The 15,807-nt window shown below is 50.7% G+C and overlaps 1 protein-coding gene across 1 annotated transcript in view; it reads right to left on the minus strand.

The window, feature by feature from the left end:
- Positions 1 to 1,410: 1,410 nt before the first annotated feature.
- CASTOR2 (cytosolic arginine sensor for mTORC1 subunit 2) overlaps positions 1,411 to 15,807 on the minus strand; it is a 55,619-nt gene continuing 41,222 nt past the window's right edge. The window contains exons 3-9 of the mRNA XM_037002776.2: positions 13,077 to 13,270; positions 12,261 to 12,393; positions 11,623 to 11,746; positions 10,788 to 10,898; positions 10,237 to 10,319; positions 2,608 to 2,702; positions 1,411 to 2,520 (exon numbers count right to left, since the gene is read on the minus strand). Of these exons, the coding sequence (XP_036858671.1) occupies positions 2,455 to 2,520; positions 2,608 to 2,702; positions 10,237 to 10,319; positions 10,788 to 10,898; positions 11,623 to 11,746; positions 12,261 to 12,393; positions 13,077 to 13,270 (806 nt within the window). The 3' untranslated portion in view covers positions 1,411 to 2,454. The remainder of the gene's footprint in view (positions 2,521 to 2,607; positions 2,703 to 10,236; positions 10,320 to 10,787; positions 10,899 to 11,622; positions 11,747 to 12,260; positions 12,394 to 13,076; positions 13,271 to 15,807) is intronic.

The raw sequence follows: 15,807 nt of genomic DNA on the forward strand, positions 1-15,807 counted from the left end.
GATGAAAATGAACGGGTCGGGGGTCAGCATGGAAACAGCCATGCAAAGTGGGCAGAGGGCCTGGAAGCAAGGCCCGAGCGGGACTGCCTGTCAGCCCAGGCCTTCAGGTTGGGAGCACTAGGTGGGGAGCTGTTCTGCTCCAAAGAAAGAAATCCTAACTGCTCTGTCCTCTGTACCACCGTCCCCCAAATAAAACAGTGGTGTCTGGGGCCTTGACCACTGAAATGGGGTGCAGGAAGGGGCAGAATCCAGCTTTCAAGGAAGCCTGGGGGAGGAGCAGGTAGGGCCTCTGGACACCTGCCTCGGGGCTCAGCTCCTGGGCTGCTGGTTTTGTTTTTCTTTCAAGTCAGGGCTGAGGCAATCAGCCGGCTTCTCAAATTGAGTAATTGTATTGCCTATATACTTGAATTAAAAATATATGGTGGCTCAAAACGTGCCTGTGTGCACGGCAGACACAGCAGGGCAGAAGCCCTCACACACGCACACACAGTGGGGGCTGTGTCCACGAACTGCACGCATAAACGCGTGCGTGCACTCACACAGTATATATTAACATATATATTGCTCAAGTATATATGCTATTTACAGTATATATCTATATCAACATAAAACACAGGTATTTATATGTGTGTACAATAGATAGGTCCTAGGGGGTCTGGGTAGCACATGTTTCTGGGGTCATGGGGCCGACACACTTGCTCGGCTGGGAGGAAAGGCAAAATGACACAATTAGGGGGATGACGGGAAGGAGTCCGGATAGGCGCGCCCGTTAAATCAAGGCCTTCCAAGGACAGAAGGGGGACTTGGCTTCAAGTGTTGCCCTGCCTGCTCAGCCACCCTCATTTTGGAACCAGCAAACAATTCATACGTTTTGGTTGTTTTGGAATTTTGCGCAAAGTGAATTAAAAAAAAAAAAGTGGGTCCTAATCAGTACTTGGGTCCTGAGCATCTGCAAGGCTCTTCCATCTGGTGGGCTTCCAGGGCTCAGAGGGCCCCTCACAGCTCAGAGAAGGGGAGAGTGGAGCCCCTGCAAGCCCTTCACCAAAGAACATCCCTGCTCCTCTGAGCTCCTCGGGGACAGCACAAGTCAGCAGCTGCCTGAGAGCACCAGGGAGGGCATGAGCCATAGTGGTCCCTTTGGGTCCTGCCCACTCAGAAAGCACCCCCAGATGAAGGGGACCATTCTTCCTTGTCAGCTGCCAGGATGACAAGACGCTGCCTCCTGGCCCTCCACCTTCCTCTGGCCCTTGAGTCCCCTTTGATGCTGACAGGTGCTGTGTGGGGTGCCTGGGGACCCATCTTGTAACCACTCCCAAATCTGAAGCTTGCCCCAGAGGACTCAGTAGGCCCCCTCCCCTGAAACTGCTGCCAGTTGCAGCCTGGGCGCAAATACATTAAATAAGAAAGTAAAACAAGGTACGCTTTTCTCTATTAAGGCTCAGATAAGCTGCCTCCCAGGTCAAGTACTCATGATTGCCACAGTCCCCAGAAGGAGGGGCGGGCGGACAGGTGAGTTGGGGGCAGAGGCCTTCCACATCCCCTACAGGTGGGGCAGGGGAAGGGGACAGGACAACAGGGGAGCCCTGTGCTGGTCTAGTCAACTGCTGGGGAGGTGGGGGGACCTAAGAAACCCCAGGCCCAGAATGCTGGGGATATTCCCACTTGGGGGAAACCAAGGCTCCACCTGCCCGAGTAGGGTCCAGGGAAAGCAGAAGGGACAGCTTGTGCCCCAGGCTGGTGGGTGTCCTGGGAATCCCTACCCAGGAGTGCTTGTACTGGGGAGGGTCTGGACAGGGCACCTTGGCAGTCTTGCTGGGAGTCAGGGCGCAGGCCCTGTGGTTGGCAGGTGAGGTTCTGGGTGGCACAGGTCCTCCCCAGCTCCCAGCCCCACCTATGCTGGTGGGAACCTCACCAGCACATGAGCCAAGGGCCCCCACTGGCCTCCACTCTGTAGGAACCAGCCCAGAGTTGATGGACCAAGGCCAGCAACTGCAGTATCCAGCCCCTGCCCCCAGGGGGCCTCCTGGGGAACCATGAGCTCAGCCCTGCTCGGCCAGCCCCCTAAGATGACCTGAGAACCAGAACCTCAGTGTCCTGTAGGAGGTGCCGGCTTCCTTCTGCACCTGCCCCCTGCTGTGCGCAAGGAGGGATGTGAAGGTGGGTCAGTTCACAAGCTCTCTGGGCCTCAGCCATCTTCTGGGGTAGCTGTGGAGCCAGGAGGTGGGGGTTCTCTGGAGGGTCTGGGGGTCCAGGAAGGCAGGGGACATGGAGAGAGGCCTTGGCTTCGGCCCTAGACCTGGCAGGGTCCGCAATTGGGGGCGACTCCCAGAGGGCCCTTCTTTGGGGGCCCCAGGGCCGATTTTCCAGTCTGTGAGAAATACTGCGATAAGAATCTTCAGGGTGGGGCTGGACCCCAGGCCTGGTGGGTGGGCTGGGGGAGTGGAAGAGGCCCTCCTAATGCTTTTCTGCTTGGCTGACTTTCAGGGTGCTGATGACGCCAGTGATGTTTTCTTCTGGTACCTGCAAGGGGCAGGAGGAGGCAAAGAGCTGTGAGCCCTGGGACTGGCTCCCCTTGTCCCAGGGTAGAGGTCGGTGCTGGACACTCACCAGTGCGTGGTCGAACTTGAAAGTACTGATGTAGTAGGCGGGGATGTCTGCAGCGGCCAAAGGCTCGGAGATCTGTGCCACAATGCCGCATTCATCTGGGGGCAGAGGTGGGACTGCATTCAGCCTCCCCGTGGCCTCTCTACCCAGGGTGCCAGCCAGCGCCCCCTCAGATCTCCTTCTCCCTCTGCTGGCAGTGCCCGTCCTGCACCCACAATCTTCCAGAGTTCCCACCCCACCGAAGCCTTAGTGTGAAGGCCTGTCCATCCAGAAGCCTTCTCTAGTCCCTTTGGCCAGCAGTGAGCTCTCCACCCTCAGGGCTCCACAGAACAGGTCCAGCCCTGCCTGTTTCTAAGCCTCAGAGTCTCGATTCGTCCTCCCTGCTGCTTGGTGAGTTCCCTAAGGCAGAGCTGGAGGCAGCATGGCCACTGGGAGGACACAGGCCCAAGCCCTTTCTGGTGGACTCTGACTCCTTGCTAGCCAGATGACTGTGGTCAAGTCACTTCTCCATTTGCTCAGTGGAGTCCTCACTGGGAAACGGCCCTGCCCATCCTAAAGGCAGCATCAGGCACTTGGCTGGGGCTGGACCATGATTTCCTTCTACCTCTAGACATCTCAAGACAGGTGCTTTCTGGCCTCCCCAAACCTCAGCCAATAAAATAAGGCTGCCTTGGAGTTGCCTGGGGCTGGTCCTCCTCTCACTGCCAGCTTCCTCCCTGATTTGGAGGCACACGCAAGGCATCCTCATACAGGAAGACTTCCAGGATCTGAGGACCACTCTTCCCCACCAATACAATCCTCTCAAAGCTACTGGGTTATTTCTCTCAAGGCTTTTGTTCTGATTTTAGTGATGATGCATTTCCCCAATGATGTCTCCAACTCGGGTAGAGAGTCCAGATCTGGTTACCAGCTCCCCACAGGTTTCAGAGGCCAGAGCCTAGGAGTCAACCCCACTGGTATCTCACCTGCCTCTTCACTCCCCAGCCCTGTAAGCCCTGCTCTGGGCCTGTGCAGTGAACCTAAAGGCCTCTTGAAGCAGGTCTCCTGCTTTCCACTTGGTCGGCTGTGGCTCCTGGGTGGCCCCGCAGACCACTTTGGTGGCTGTGCAGGCCTTGTGCCTACACATCTGGTGACTGTGCTGTTACATGGTGGAGAATAGCTGTGTCCTAAGATCCTTTAGCTACAGACACAATTATTCTTATAAAAAGGGGTGGTGAAAGAATATTAAGAGAACTGTGTTACCAATCCAAACAGAACAGTATTTGCATTATAGGGGTACCAGAAGAAAAAGAGAGAAAAAAGGGGATAGAAAATTTCTTTGGAGAAATAATTGCTGAAAACTTCCCCAAGCGGGGAAAGGAAATAGTCTCTCAGACCTTGGAAGCCCACAGATCTCCCAACATAAGGGACAGAAGGAGGACAACACCAAGACATATAATAATTAAAATGGCAAAGATCAAAGACAAGGACAGAGTATTAAAGGCAGCCAGAGAGAGAAAAAAGGTCACCTACAAAGGAAAACCCATCAGGCTATCATCAGACATCTCAACAGAAACCTTACAGGCCAGAAGAGAATGGCATGATACATTTAATGCAATGAAACAGAAGGGCCTTGAACCAAGATTACTGTATCCAGCATGATTATCATTTAAATATGAGGAGGGATTAAACAATTCCCAGACAAGCAAAAGTCGAGGGAATTTGCCTCCCACAAACCACTTCTACAGGGTATTTTAAAGGGACTGCTCTAGATGGAAGGACTCCTAAAGCTAAATAGATGTCACCAGAGAAAATAAAATCACAGCAAAGAAAGCAGACCAACCAAATACTAACTAAAGGTAAAAAATAAAATCAACTATCCACAAAAGCAGTCAAAGGAAACACAAAAGAGTACAGAATAAAACACCTAACATATAAAGAATGCAGAAGGAAGAATAAGAAGGGAGAGAAATAAAGGATCATCAGACTGTGCTTATAATAGGTTAACAACAGAGTTAAGTTAGATGGTTAGATAGTAAAGAAGCTACCTTTGAACCTTTGGTGTCCACAATCGAAAGCCTGCCATGGCAATAAGTATATATCTATCGATAATCACCCTAAATGTAAATGGACTGAAGGCACCAATCAAAAGACACAAATAGAATGAACGGATAAAAAAGCAAGACCCATCTATATGTTGCTTACAAGAGATTCACCTCAAACCCAAAGATATACACAGACTAAAAGTGAAGGGATGGAGAAAGATATTTCAAGCAAATAACAGGGAGAAAAAAGCAGGTGTTGTGGTACTAGTATCAGTCAAAATAGACTTTAAAACAAAAAAAGTAACAAGAGATAAAGAAGGACATTACATAGTGATAAAGGGGTCAGTCCAACAAAAGGATATAACCATTATCAATATATATGTACCCAATACAGGAGCACCAACATATGTGAAACAAATACTAACAGAATTGAAGGAGGAAATAGAATGCAATGTATTCATTTTAGGAGACTTTAACACACCACTCACTCTAAAGGACAGATCCACCAGACAGAAAGTAAGGACACAGAGGCACTGAACAACACCTAGAACAGATGGACCTAACAGACATCTATAGAACTCTACACCCAAAAGCAGCAGGATACACATTCTTCTCAAGTGCACATGGAACATTTTCCAGAATAGACCACATACCAGGCCACAAAAACAGCCTCAGAATATTCAAAAAGATTAAAAGTCTACCAACCAACTTTTCAGATCACAAAGGTATAAAACTAGAAATAAATTGTACAAAGAAAACAAAAAGGCTCACAAATACATGGAGGCTTAACAACATGCTCCTGAATAATCAATCAATCAATGACCAAATTAAAACAGAGATCAAACAATATATGGAGACAAATGACAACAAAAGCACAAAGCTCCTTGTGTGGGACACAGTGAAGGCAGTTCTAAGAGGAAAGTATATTGCAGTCCAGGCCTATTTAAAGAAGGAAGAACAATCCCAAATGAACAGTCTAAAGTCACAATTATTGAAATTGGAAAAAGAAGAACAAATGAGGCCCAAAGTCAGCAGGAGGGACATAATAAAGATCAGAGAAGAAATAAAATTAAGAAGAATAAAACAACAGAAAAAAATTAATGAAACCAAGAGCTAGTTCTTTGAGAAAATAAACAAAACAGATAACCCCCCGGCCAGACTTATTAAGGGAAAAAGAGAATCCACACACATAAACAGGATCAGAAATGAGAAAGGAAAAATCATGACGGACCCCACAGAAATACAAAGAATCATTAGAGAATACTGTGAGAATCTATATGCTAACAAGCTAGAAAACCTAGAAGAAATGGACAACTTCCTAGAAAAATACAGCCTTCCAAGACTGACCAAGGAAGAAACAGATAATCTAAACAGACCAATTACCAGCAATGAAATTGAAGCAGTAATCAAAAAACTACCCATGAACAAACCTCCCAGACCAGATGGATTCACTGCTGAATTTTATCAGACATATAGAGAAGACATAATATCCATTCTCCTCAAAGTTTTCCAAAAAATAGAAGAGGAGGGAATACTTCCAAACACATTCTATGAAGCCAGCATCACTCTAATACCAAAATCAGGCAAAGACCCCACCAAAAAAGAAAAGGACAGACCAATATCCCTGATGAACACAGATGCAAAAATACTCAACGAAATATCAGCAAACTCAATTCAAAAATACATCAAGAGGATCATACACCATGATCAAGTGGGATTCATCTCAGGGGTGCAGGGATGGTACAACATTCGAAAATTCATCAACATCATCCACCACATCAACAAAAAAAGAAGGACTAAACCACACGATCATTTCCATAGATGCTGAAAAAGCATTTGACAAAATTCAACATCCATTCATGATAAAAACTCTCAACAAAATGGTTACAGAGTGCAAGTACCTCAACATAATAAAGGACATATATGACAAACCCACAGCCAACATCATACTTAACAGTGAGAAGCTGAAAGCTTTTCCTCTAAGATCAGGAACAAGATAGGGATGCCCACTCTCCGCACTGTTATTCAACATAGTACTGGAGGTCCTAGCCACAGCAATTAGACAAAACAGAGAAATACAAGACATCCAGATTGGTAAAGAAGTTGTCAAACTGTCACTATTTGCAGTTGGTATGATATTGTACATAAAAAACCCTAAAGACTCCACTCCAAAACTACTAGAACTAATATCGGAATTCAGCAAAGTTGAAGGATACAAATACACAAAAATCAGTTGCTTTCCTATACACTAATGATGAACTAGCAGAAAGAGAAATCAGGAAAACAATTCCATTCACAATTGCATCAAAAATAATAAAATACCTAGGAATAAACCTAACCAAGGAAGTGAAAGACCTATACCTTGAAAAATACAAGACACTCCTAAGAAAAATTAAAGATGACACTAACAAATGGAAATTCATCCCATGCTCTTGGCTAGGAAGAATTAATATAATCAAAATGGCCATCCTGCCTAAAGCAATCTACAGATTCAATGCAAACCCTATCAAAATACTAACAGCATTCTTCAATGAACTGGAAATAGTTTTAAAATTCATATGGAACCACAAAAGACCCTGAATAACCAAATCAATACTGAGAAGGAAGAACAAAGCAGGGGGTATCTCGCTCCCCAACTTCAAGCTCTACAAAGCCACAGTAATCAAGACTGTTTGGTACTGGCACAAGAACAGACCCACAGACCAGTGGAACAGAATAGAGAGTCCAGATATTAACCCAAACATATACGGTCAATTAATATACAATAAAGGAGCCATGGACATACAATGGGGAAATGACAGCCTTTTCAACAGCTGCTGTTGGCAAAACTGGACATGCAAGAGAATGAAACTGGGTCACTGTCTAACCCCATACACAAAAGTAAATTCAAAATGGATCAAAGACCTGAATGTAACTCATGAAACCATAGGCAAAAATCTCTTGGACATAAACATAAGCAATTTCTTCATGAACATATCTCCACGGGGAAGGGAAACAAAAGCAAAAATGAACAAGTGGGACTATATCAAGCTGAAAAGTTCTGTACAGCAAAGGTCACCATCAATAGAACAAAAAGGCATCCTACAGTATGGGAGAATATATTCATAAATGACAGATCCGATAAAGGGTTGACATCTAAGTTATATAAAGAGCTCATGCACCTCAACAAAAAAAAAGCAAATAATTCAATTAAAAAATGGGCAGAGGATCTGAAAAGACATTTCTCCAAAGAAGAAATTCAGATGGCCAACAGGCACATGAGGAGATGCTCCACATTGTTAATCATCAGAGAAATGCAAATTAAAACCACAATAAGATATCACCTCACACCAGTTAGGATGGCCAACATCCAAAAGACAAACAACAACAAATGTTGGCGAGGATGTGGAGAAAGGGGAACCCTCCTACACTGCTGGTGGGAATGTAAATTAGTTCAAACCATTGTGGAAAGCAGTATGTAGGTCCCTCAAAAAACTAAAAATAGAAATACCATTTGACCCAGGAATTCCACTTCTAGGAATTTACCCTAAGAATGCAGCAGTCCAGTTTGAGAAAGACATAGGCACCCCTATGTTTATTGCAGCACTATTTACAAAAGCCAAGAAATGGAAGCAACCTAAGTGTCCATCAGTAGATGAATGGATAAAGAAGATGTGGTACATATACACAATGGAATAATATTCAGCCATAAGAAAACAAATCCTACCATTTGCAACAACATGGATGGAGCTAGAGGGTATTATGCTCAGTGAAATAAGCCAGGCAGAAAAAGACAAGTACCAAATGATTTCACTCATATGTGGAGTATAAGAACAAAAAAAAAAAACTGAAGGAACAAAACAGCAGCAGACTCACAGAACCCAAGAATGGACTGACAGTTACCAAAGGAAAGGGACTGGAAGGGAGGGTCAAGGGGAAAAAAGGCGGCATTATGATCAGCACAAATAATGTAGGAGGGGTGCACGGGGAGGGCTGTACAACATAGAGAAGACAAGTAGTGACTCTATAGCATCTTACTATGTTGTTGGACAGTGACTGTAATGGGGTTGTGGTGGGGACTTGATGATGGGGGGAGTCTAGTAACCACAGTGTTGCTCATGTAATTGTAGATTACTGATACCAAAAAAAAAAAAGGGTGGTGGTGGTGGGAGATTAGGGTCTGGAATGGTGCCTGTGAGCTGTGTCCCATTTGTGACATCAGTTTAGAAGGCTGGTGACCAGCATCTCAAAAAATGACACAATGGAAAAGGAAAGGTCAAACATACAGTGAGAGTGAGTGTGGGCTGTGAAGAAACCACAGTTGGAGTTGCATCTGTGTGCGTGGGGTTACAGTGTAAAATGTATTTACTCCAAACTATAGTCAAAACAACACATAGAATCTGCTGGCCTCAAATCTTTCAGATTCGCCATATGTTAATTTTCTTGCAGGGCTATGTACAGCTCTAAGCATGGCTCTACAACCTCAGCATCTGGGGAAGGCAGATCCAGCTGTTGCCTGCCAGGCGGACACTAGCTCTCACCCACTCATTTGCCTTGTCACCCACCCATGAGGCCACTCAAACCAAACAGCCTCACAGGGATGTGCAGAGACAGGCCACTCAAGTTTCATCTAGCCACCCTGCCTTTATTTCCCTTCCATCCTTTCTTTTTTTTGTAACTTTATCCTGAGTGTATGTTGGTAAACTTACAAGCCAAGCTGGGGATAAAAAGATAAGCAGGTACACATGTCTACCTGCCGCTTGCCTGGGTCTCCTCCCAGTGGCTCCTGGCTGCTCCCCTTGCTGCTGAAGCTCTGCTGGTCCCCTCTACCTTCAGGCAGAAATGGTGACAGAACCCTTGGTCTGGCCTGGGAGGGGCGCTGCTCTCCCACACCTCCCTCCTGCTGGTACTGCCTGATCCTCCCCATCATCTGGGTGAATATCCACAAGCTGGTAAGCTTTGGAGTAGATTTCCCTTCCTGAACCTTCTCAAGCCACCCGGTCCTTACTACTGCTTGCTGACACTTCCTGGAGTGCTCAGACCACCGAGGCAGGACCTACCATCATCCTTGTTTTATAGCTCAGGGAACAGAGGCTTGGAGGTTAAGCAGCCTGTCTGGGGTCACACTGGTTTTCTCTGGCCTCATTCACTGCTGTGTTCCTACAGGCTACTGAGTCTCCACCTCCCCATGACCCGGCACTGGGTACCAGAGGGAGAAATGCTGGGGTCCATGGAGGAGGAGGCACTGAGAGACAGGCTAGGCCCCAGGGCCACACTAGAAGCCTTCAGCATACACTTCCCAGCACTCCCGAGAGCAGCCTACGATCCTGCCCCCAGGATGGCTCTGGCTTTAGCCTTGAAGTGAGCAGAGCTGGAACACTGCTCAGTCCTGCTAGTTACTGTCCAGCTGCAAGCTCACCCAGAGAAAGGTACAGGCAGGTGGCAGAACTGGGTTCCCTCACCGACTGCTTGTCCCCATGTCAACATGCCTGGCTGCCTCCATGTCCTGTCCCAGGAGCAGGGCCCCCAGGGATACAATGCATGGGCTGTGTGTGAGTGTCCTGGTGCTCAGAGGCACGGGGCAGCGCTAGCCCCCCAGCGCCCCCGAGCTGAACCCCACGGGGCTTACCAAATCCCAAGGGCTGTCCTCCAATCCGCACCATCTTCCACAGCTCTCCAGAAGCACTTGTGAACAACAGATTACTAGGAAACCTGGAAAGGGAGAGAGAGAAAAATGCAGCAGGCTGATGTTGACTGTGCTCCCTTGGCCAGACCTCTGTGGAACCTTCCTGCCCTCGAGATGCTGATGCAGGACCAGAATGAGAAGCAGTCACCTGCCGTGGGCTAGGTTGGACTCAGGGGCCCCAAGGGCCCCTCCCGAACTCTGATTCACCCTCTCTGCACCCTCCTCATCTGGGAGGCAGAGGACAGGAAGGTGAGGCTGCGACTGGGCTTTGGAACAACTGCCCCTTTCCTAATGCTGTTCAGGATGGCCTGCCCCAGCTCCAGAGAGGGGACTGACCCTGCCTTTGTGTCTGAGCTTCCCACCTTCTGTAAGATGGGGCTGGCTCACCTGTGGTACAGGGCTGTGGTGGGGACTTATTAGGGGCAAAGGGGGTGCTGTGCCCACTGTGGAGCCCAGCATCCCCAGACCAAGCCCACACCCCAGGGCCAGCTCACCTCTGCTGGGTCTGCACGTCCATCACCAGGGAGATGTAGCCCTCAATGAGGGAGAAGGAGAAGAAGCGGATGTGGCCACAGTCATCGCCGGCAGCCATGGGGTCCTTCACCCTGAAGGCCAGGAGAGCTGGTGAAGGGTGGAGTGGGGCTCCCGCCCCACCCCGCCTGCCCTGCCCACTGGCCTCAGCAGGAGGCGCTGGGAACAGCACTGGCCTGGGAGAGCCAGGGCCTAGTCCTGGCTCTAATCCCACCTTGCTGGGTGACCCTGAGGTACTGTCCCCTCAGTCTCCCATTTGTGAGATGTAGAGGATTCCACAGCATTCAGAGGTGTGCACCGCACTTCACAGTGCCGGAGACCCAGCCGGCCCTCAGTGTGGCTGCACCTGTCCCTTCATGGGCAGGCTTTCTCTGTCCCTGTGTCGGCCCACATCTCAGGACACAGTGCGGTTGCAGCCAGCTCTCTGGCCTGTGGTCCCACTCTCCCCGGTGTGGGCTTAAACTCAAAATCTGCTCTGAGGACAAATGGGAAGTCTGTCGTTCACTGAATGAAATAACCTGAGTTCCTGGCTCCTCAGTAACCAGGCTTAACCTGGAAGCCCAGGGGGCAGGGGGGTACTTATTAAATCTACATGTGCATCTAGGGCTTCCTTAAGTTTTGGGGTTCCCAAGGAAGGATGACTTCCCTCTCATAATGGGGCTTTTGGCTGAAACCATGTCTTCCTCCCTCAGACTAGCTCCCAGGGCAGGTCAGAGTCACCCCCTTAGCCGGGTCTCTAGGCAGAACCATGTCTCCCCTCAGCCCTCCCTTCAGCCCCTCACCCCTGTGGGGCCCTACCCGTTAGAGTAGAACATGACATCCATAAGGAGTGTGGCTACAGCAGGCAGTGTGTCTGGGTCCAGGCTGGTGACACAGAACCTGTTGCTCGGGCTGGACAGCGGGTGGATGACAGGCCTCTGGACTGTGAGAGAGCGAAGATAACAGGTGCTGAGGCTGGTGGACCAGCAGGTGGGGCAGGTGGCGGGCCCAGGAAGAGGGTTGGGGTTAGCCGGCCACTGCCCTGGGGAGGCCTGGCCACAGGCCCTGTGAGAGCTGGCCCATGCTGCTTCTCCAGCCTTTATAACCACCTACAGCTCACCTGATTTTCCAGGCTCACCCCCCACCAAGACCCCTGGGGCTTTGAACATGCTGTGCCACCGGCTTGGAATGCCCTCTCCATCTTCACTGCCTGGTTAAGCTCCAAATTTCAGATCCAGAGTCACTGCCTCTGGGAGGCCTGCCTAATGCCCTGGGTGCGGTCAGGAGTGGCCTCTGGCTGGGCCTTGGTAGCAGGGTCTGACCAAGGCTGTTGCACTGTGATATGCCTGAGAATGCATATAACAATTATCAACTAGTGCTCTGAGAATGGGGCTGCCCTGAGTCGTTAGGACCTGAAAATTTCTTGACATCTCCCCTGCACAGATCCCCCAACTCACCCATCTTGGGCTTCACAAAGCCATTGGTGATGCCAAGGTTCTCAGCTGCCACTGTCTCCCCATTGACAACCCGCAGGATGGTGAACTCTGACGACAAGGTGTGGGTGACGAAGGGCAGGTCCCGCTCGCGTACCTAGGAAAGGGTAAAGTCAAGGACATGAGTGCCCCATGATCCCTCAATGGGGTGCGCCTAGTGGCACTGACCCCTTCATGAGATTTTGCCAGAACCAGCTTCCCCTGTCCCTGCCTCCCACTGTCTTGGGTGTCAAGAGCCTGGGAATAGGGGTGCATGCCCCTTTAGGAGAAACAGGATGACGCAGAGGGGAGAAGACGGCCCTGAGGGTAAGGAGGTTCGTGCCCTCACTCCACCCTTTTGAGGGCTGTGCTCAGACCTGTCCCTGCCCCTCCCGAGGCCTATACTCTCGAGGATGGCCATGACCCATGGGAGAAGAGAATGGTGGCCAGGAACTGCCACTGGCCCTGTGACCAGACATGCTACCCCAGGGGAATGGTAAGGGTGTGTGCAGCCAGGAGTCCAACCTGGAGGGCACCCCCTCAACACGCGCCCTCAGCCCTCACTTCCTGGTCTCCGGGTTAAACGAAGTATGGCCCATACAGAAGGCAGGTGGTGGGTGGGGCTAAGTGCACACCTGGAGCCTAGCCTGGGGCACAGTGACACTTGACCAATGACCCTGAGGTACCCTTGACCTCTCTCTGAGCTGGTCATGGAACAGAGGCCACAGAACTTAGCAGACCATGTCTGAAGGGTGTGTGCCCGCGTACCCCAAGGGCCTGGGATGTGGAGCTGTAGCTTACCAGGATGAAGTCTGTCTGGTAGGTGGAGAGCATGAACACGGAGATGTTCTGGTCAGCCAGCGGGGCGATAACTGACTTGGCGATCTTGGTTACGCCAATGGGCTGGGAACTGGAGAAGCTGCCACCGCCTGATACCACGTTGAGGGCCAGCCAGGTGGCGTCTGCCACGCTCAGGTGCTCTGAGGTGGGCAGCTCTGGAGGGGGACACAGAAGGCAGGCCTGTGACTGATGGGCCCCAGGTCCCCAGGCAGGTTCAGAGGCAGGGACTGGGGCTTGGTGCCAGCTGCATGACCTTGACCTGCCTTGGCCCTGGGTCTCAGTACCCACATCCATCAAAGGATGGGCCTGACCTCAAAGGTCCCATCCTGGGAAGACTGAGCAGGGAAGGCCATTGCAAGACTGCAGACAGGCCAGGTGGCTTGGCACGGCGGGAACCCTGGGGATATGTAGCTTATCTGTGTTGGGCCCATTTCCTCAGCTGCGAACTGATGGGTGCCCAGCAGCCAGGAACAAGCTGTTTCCAGTTTCACTGTCTTCTGGTTGTTAGGTGCTGCCATCACCACCTCGGGCTGGTGGAGTGCTCCCTGGGGTTTTCAAACTGGGTTCCCAGGAACCTCCTAGGGGGTCTGGAGGTGGGGAGGTCAGGAGAAGAAAGGGTGGGGGCCCTGGGATTGCTCTCGCTGCTTAACCAGGCCTGCATGTTAGCCTTCTCTGAAGAGCACACAGATACAGAAGGGCTCCTGAGGGTGCCACCTGGCAGGCAGGGACTGTCACCCAAGACCCTCCAGAGACCTCAGGGATCCTGTGGGTTGGCACTGGCAGAGGCTGGCACTGGGGAAGTCTCAGAGTGACAGCAAACTGCCAAGGCCCATGGAATCTCTCATGAAGACCCAGAATCCATGAAGACTGTGGGGCCAAGTGTTCAGGCCAACCCTTCACTCCATCCTGCAGAGCATGCCCTGGTGGGGGGGCCTTGCACAGGATGCAGGTACACATGTGTGCATGTCTCCATAGACACGTAGCACAGAGCTGTGCACAGGCCACACCTGGGGCTCTCCATGCATCCCAATGTCTGCTTAAACACAGCCTGTACCAGAATTGCTATTCCCACTGTATGTGTGACAGACAAGAGCTGAGGGGACTGGTGATTTGCCCAAGATCATGTAGGGCATAAGGTCTAGGATTCAAATTCAGGTCTGACTTACAAATAAACCCTCATGTTCTGTCCTGGGCGTCAAGGAGGAAGAAGGGCCAGGTCCCAAATAAGGGCAGGGACTAAGAAGAGGGGCCCAGACACTGGCGATTAAGGGGCCGTGATGACAATGAAGTCCCTCTGAGCCAGTGTAGTAGGGGCCCAGACACTGGCGATTAAGGGGCCGTGATGACAATGAAGTCCCTCTGAGCCAGTGTAGTGCTGGGGTGTGTACATTTTTAGGGGTGCTGGCAGAACCAAGGCTCTGCTCCAAGGAGTCTCTTTGCAGCCCTAGGACAGGACAGGCTGTGCTGGCCGCCAGCAAGATGGCTTCCGAGAAGGGGAAATTGAGTGAGACCCCAGCCAGGCCCCTACCAGCCTAGCTCTGGTCGCCATGGCAACCATGGCCTAGCGAGCCCATTGGTCCTGCCTGCTGAGAAAGGCCAGTCCTTGGCCAGGCCGGCTGGGAGAGGCAGGTGCTTCCCAGGAAAGGGAAAAGGTTTGGGAGGGAGAGAGGAGGAAAGGTTCTAAGAGGCCCTGGGTCTCAGGCTTCCGCTACCTGTTTCCAGGGTGTTAGAAATGAGATTTCTCAGTCCCAGGACTCCCAGGGGAAACAAGGTCCCCTGAACTTGGAGTCCCAGCTCAATTCTGAAATTCTAATGGTCCTGGACCTGGCCATGGAGGGGACTTCCTGGGGGCAGTGTTGTGAGCCCCCCACCCTGTGCAAGCAGAGACAGCTCCAGGAGCCACTGAGGGCCAGGTGCCTTATTAGATGGCCAACACTAATGCTTCATGAGGTCCTGTGCGCTGGGCGTGACTCATGCAGCCCAGACAAGCAGCCAGCCAGCCACCTGATGCACCATTTTAATATGGTTAATGATGGAATTTTAAAAATACCTCCTCTCATTACAGCAGAATCCTTAAAGCCTTGTGGGAAGATTCTAGAAAGGTTATTTATGTCACTGCATACTAACACAACCAGACCAGATCAGCTTTTGTGACCTCGCCTCTGCCTGCCTCATTCCAAGCTCCTCAAAACTCAGAACCGCCAGTGGCTTCCCATGACCTTCGGAGCAGAAGCCGAAGTCCTCGCCATGTTCTCAAGCAGCACACCGGCCACGAGTGCTGTGATAATGGAGACGGTCCACACTGCACTGTCCAGACCCACAGCTGCTCACCACACAGGGCTACGGAGCACTTGAAATGTGGCTAGCGCTAGAGGAGAATTCACATTTTACGTTTATCTAGTTTCAACTCGTTGAAATTCCCGGAGCTGTGCGTGGAGACTGGCTGCTGCGCTGGGCATGCAAGTCAATGATCGGCACCATGAATGCGTCAGCTCCCCTGGGTGGCGGTTTTGGTCTGCTCACTCTCAGTGCCTGGCACACAGAGGTGCCAAATGTATGCATGAGGAGGGACAGTGGCGGCCACTCCTCCCCTCTTCTCCACCCAGGCCCCCCCATTGTCACCCGTTTGCCTTCTCTGCACCCCCACGTTACCCATTTGGTCACGGCTTGGTCACTGCCAGACCCTGGGTGG

The sequence above is a fragment of the Manis javanica genome, chromosome 10, assembly GCF_040802235.1.
Source record: "Manis javanica isolate MJ-LG chromosome 10, MJ_LKY, whole genome shotgun sequence".
In the NCBI taxonomy this organism is placed as follows: Eukaryota; Metazoa; Chordata; class Mammalia; order Pholidota; family Manidae; genus Manis; species Manis javanica.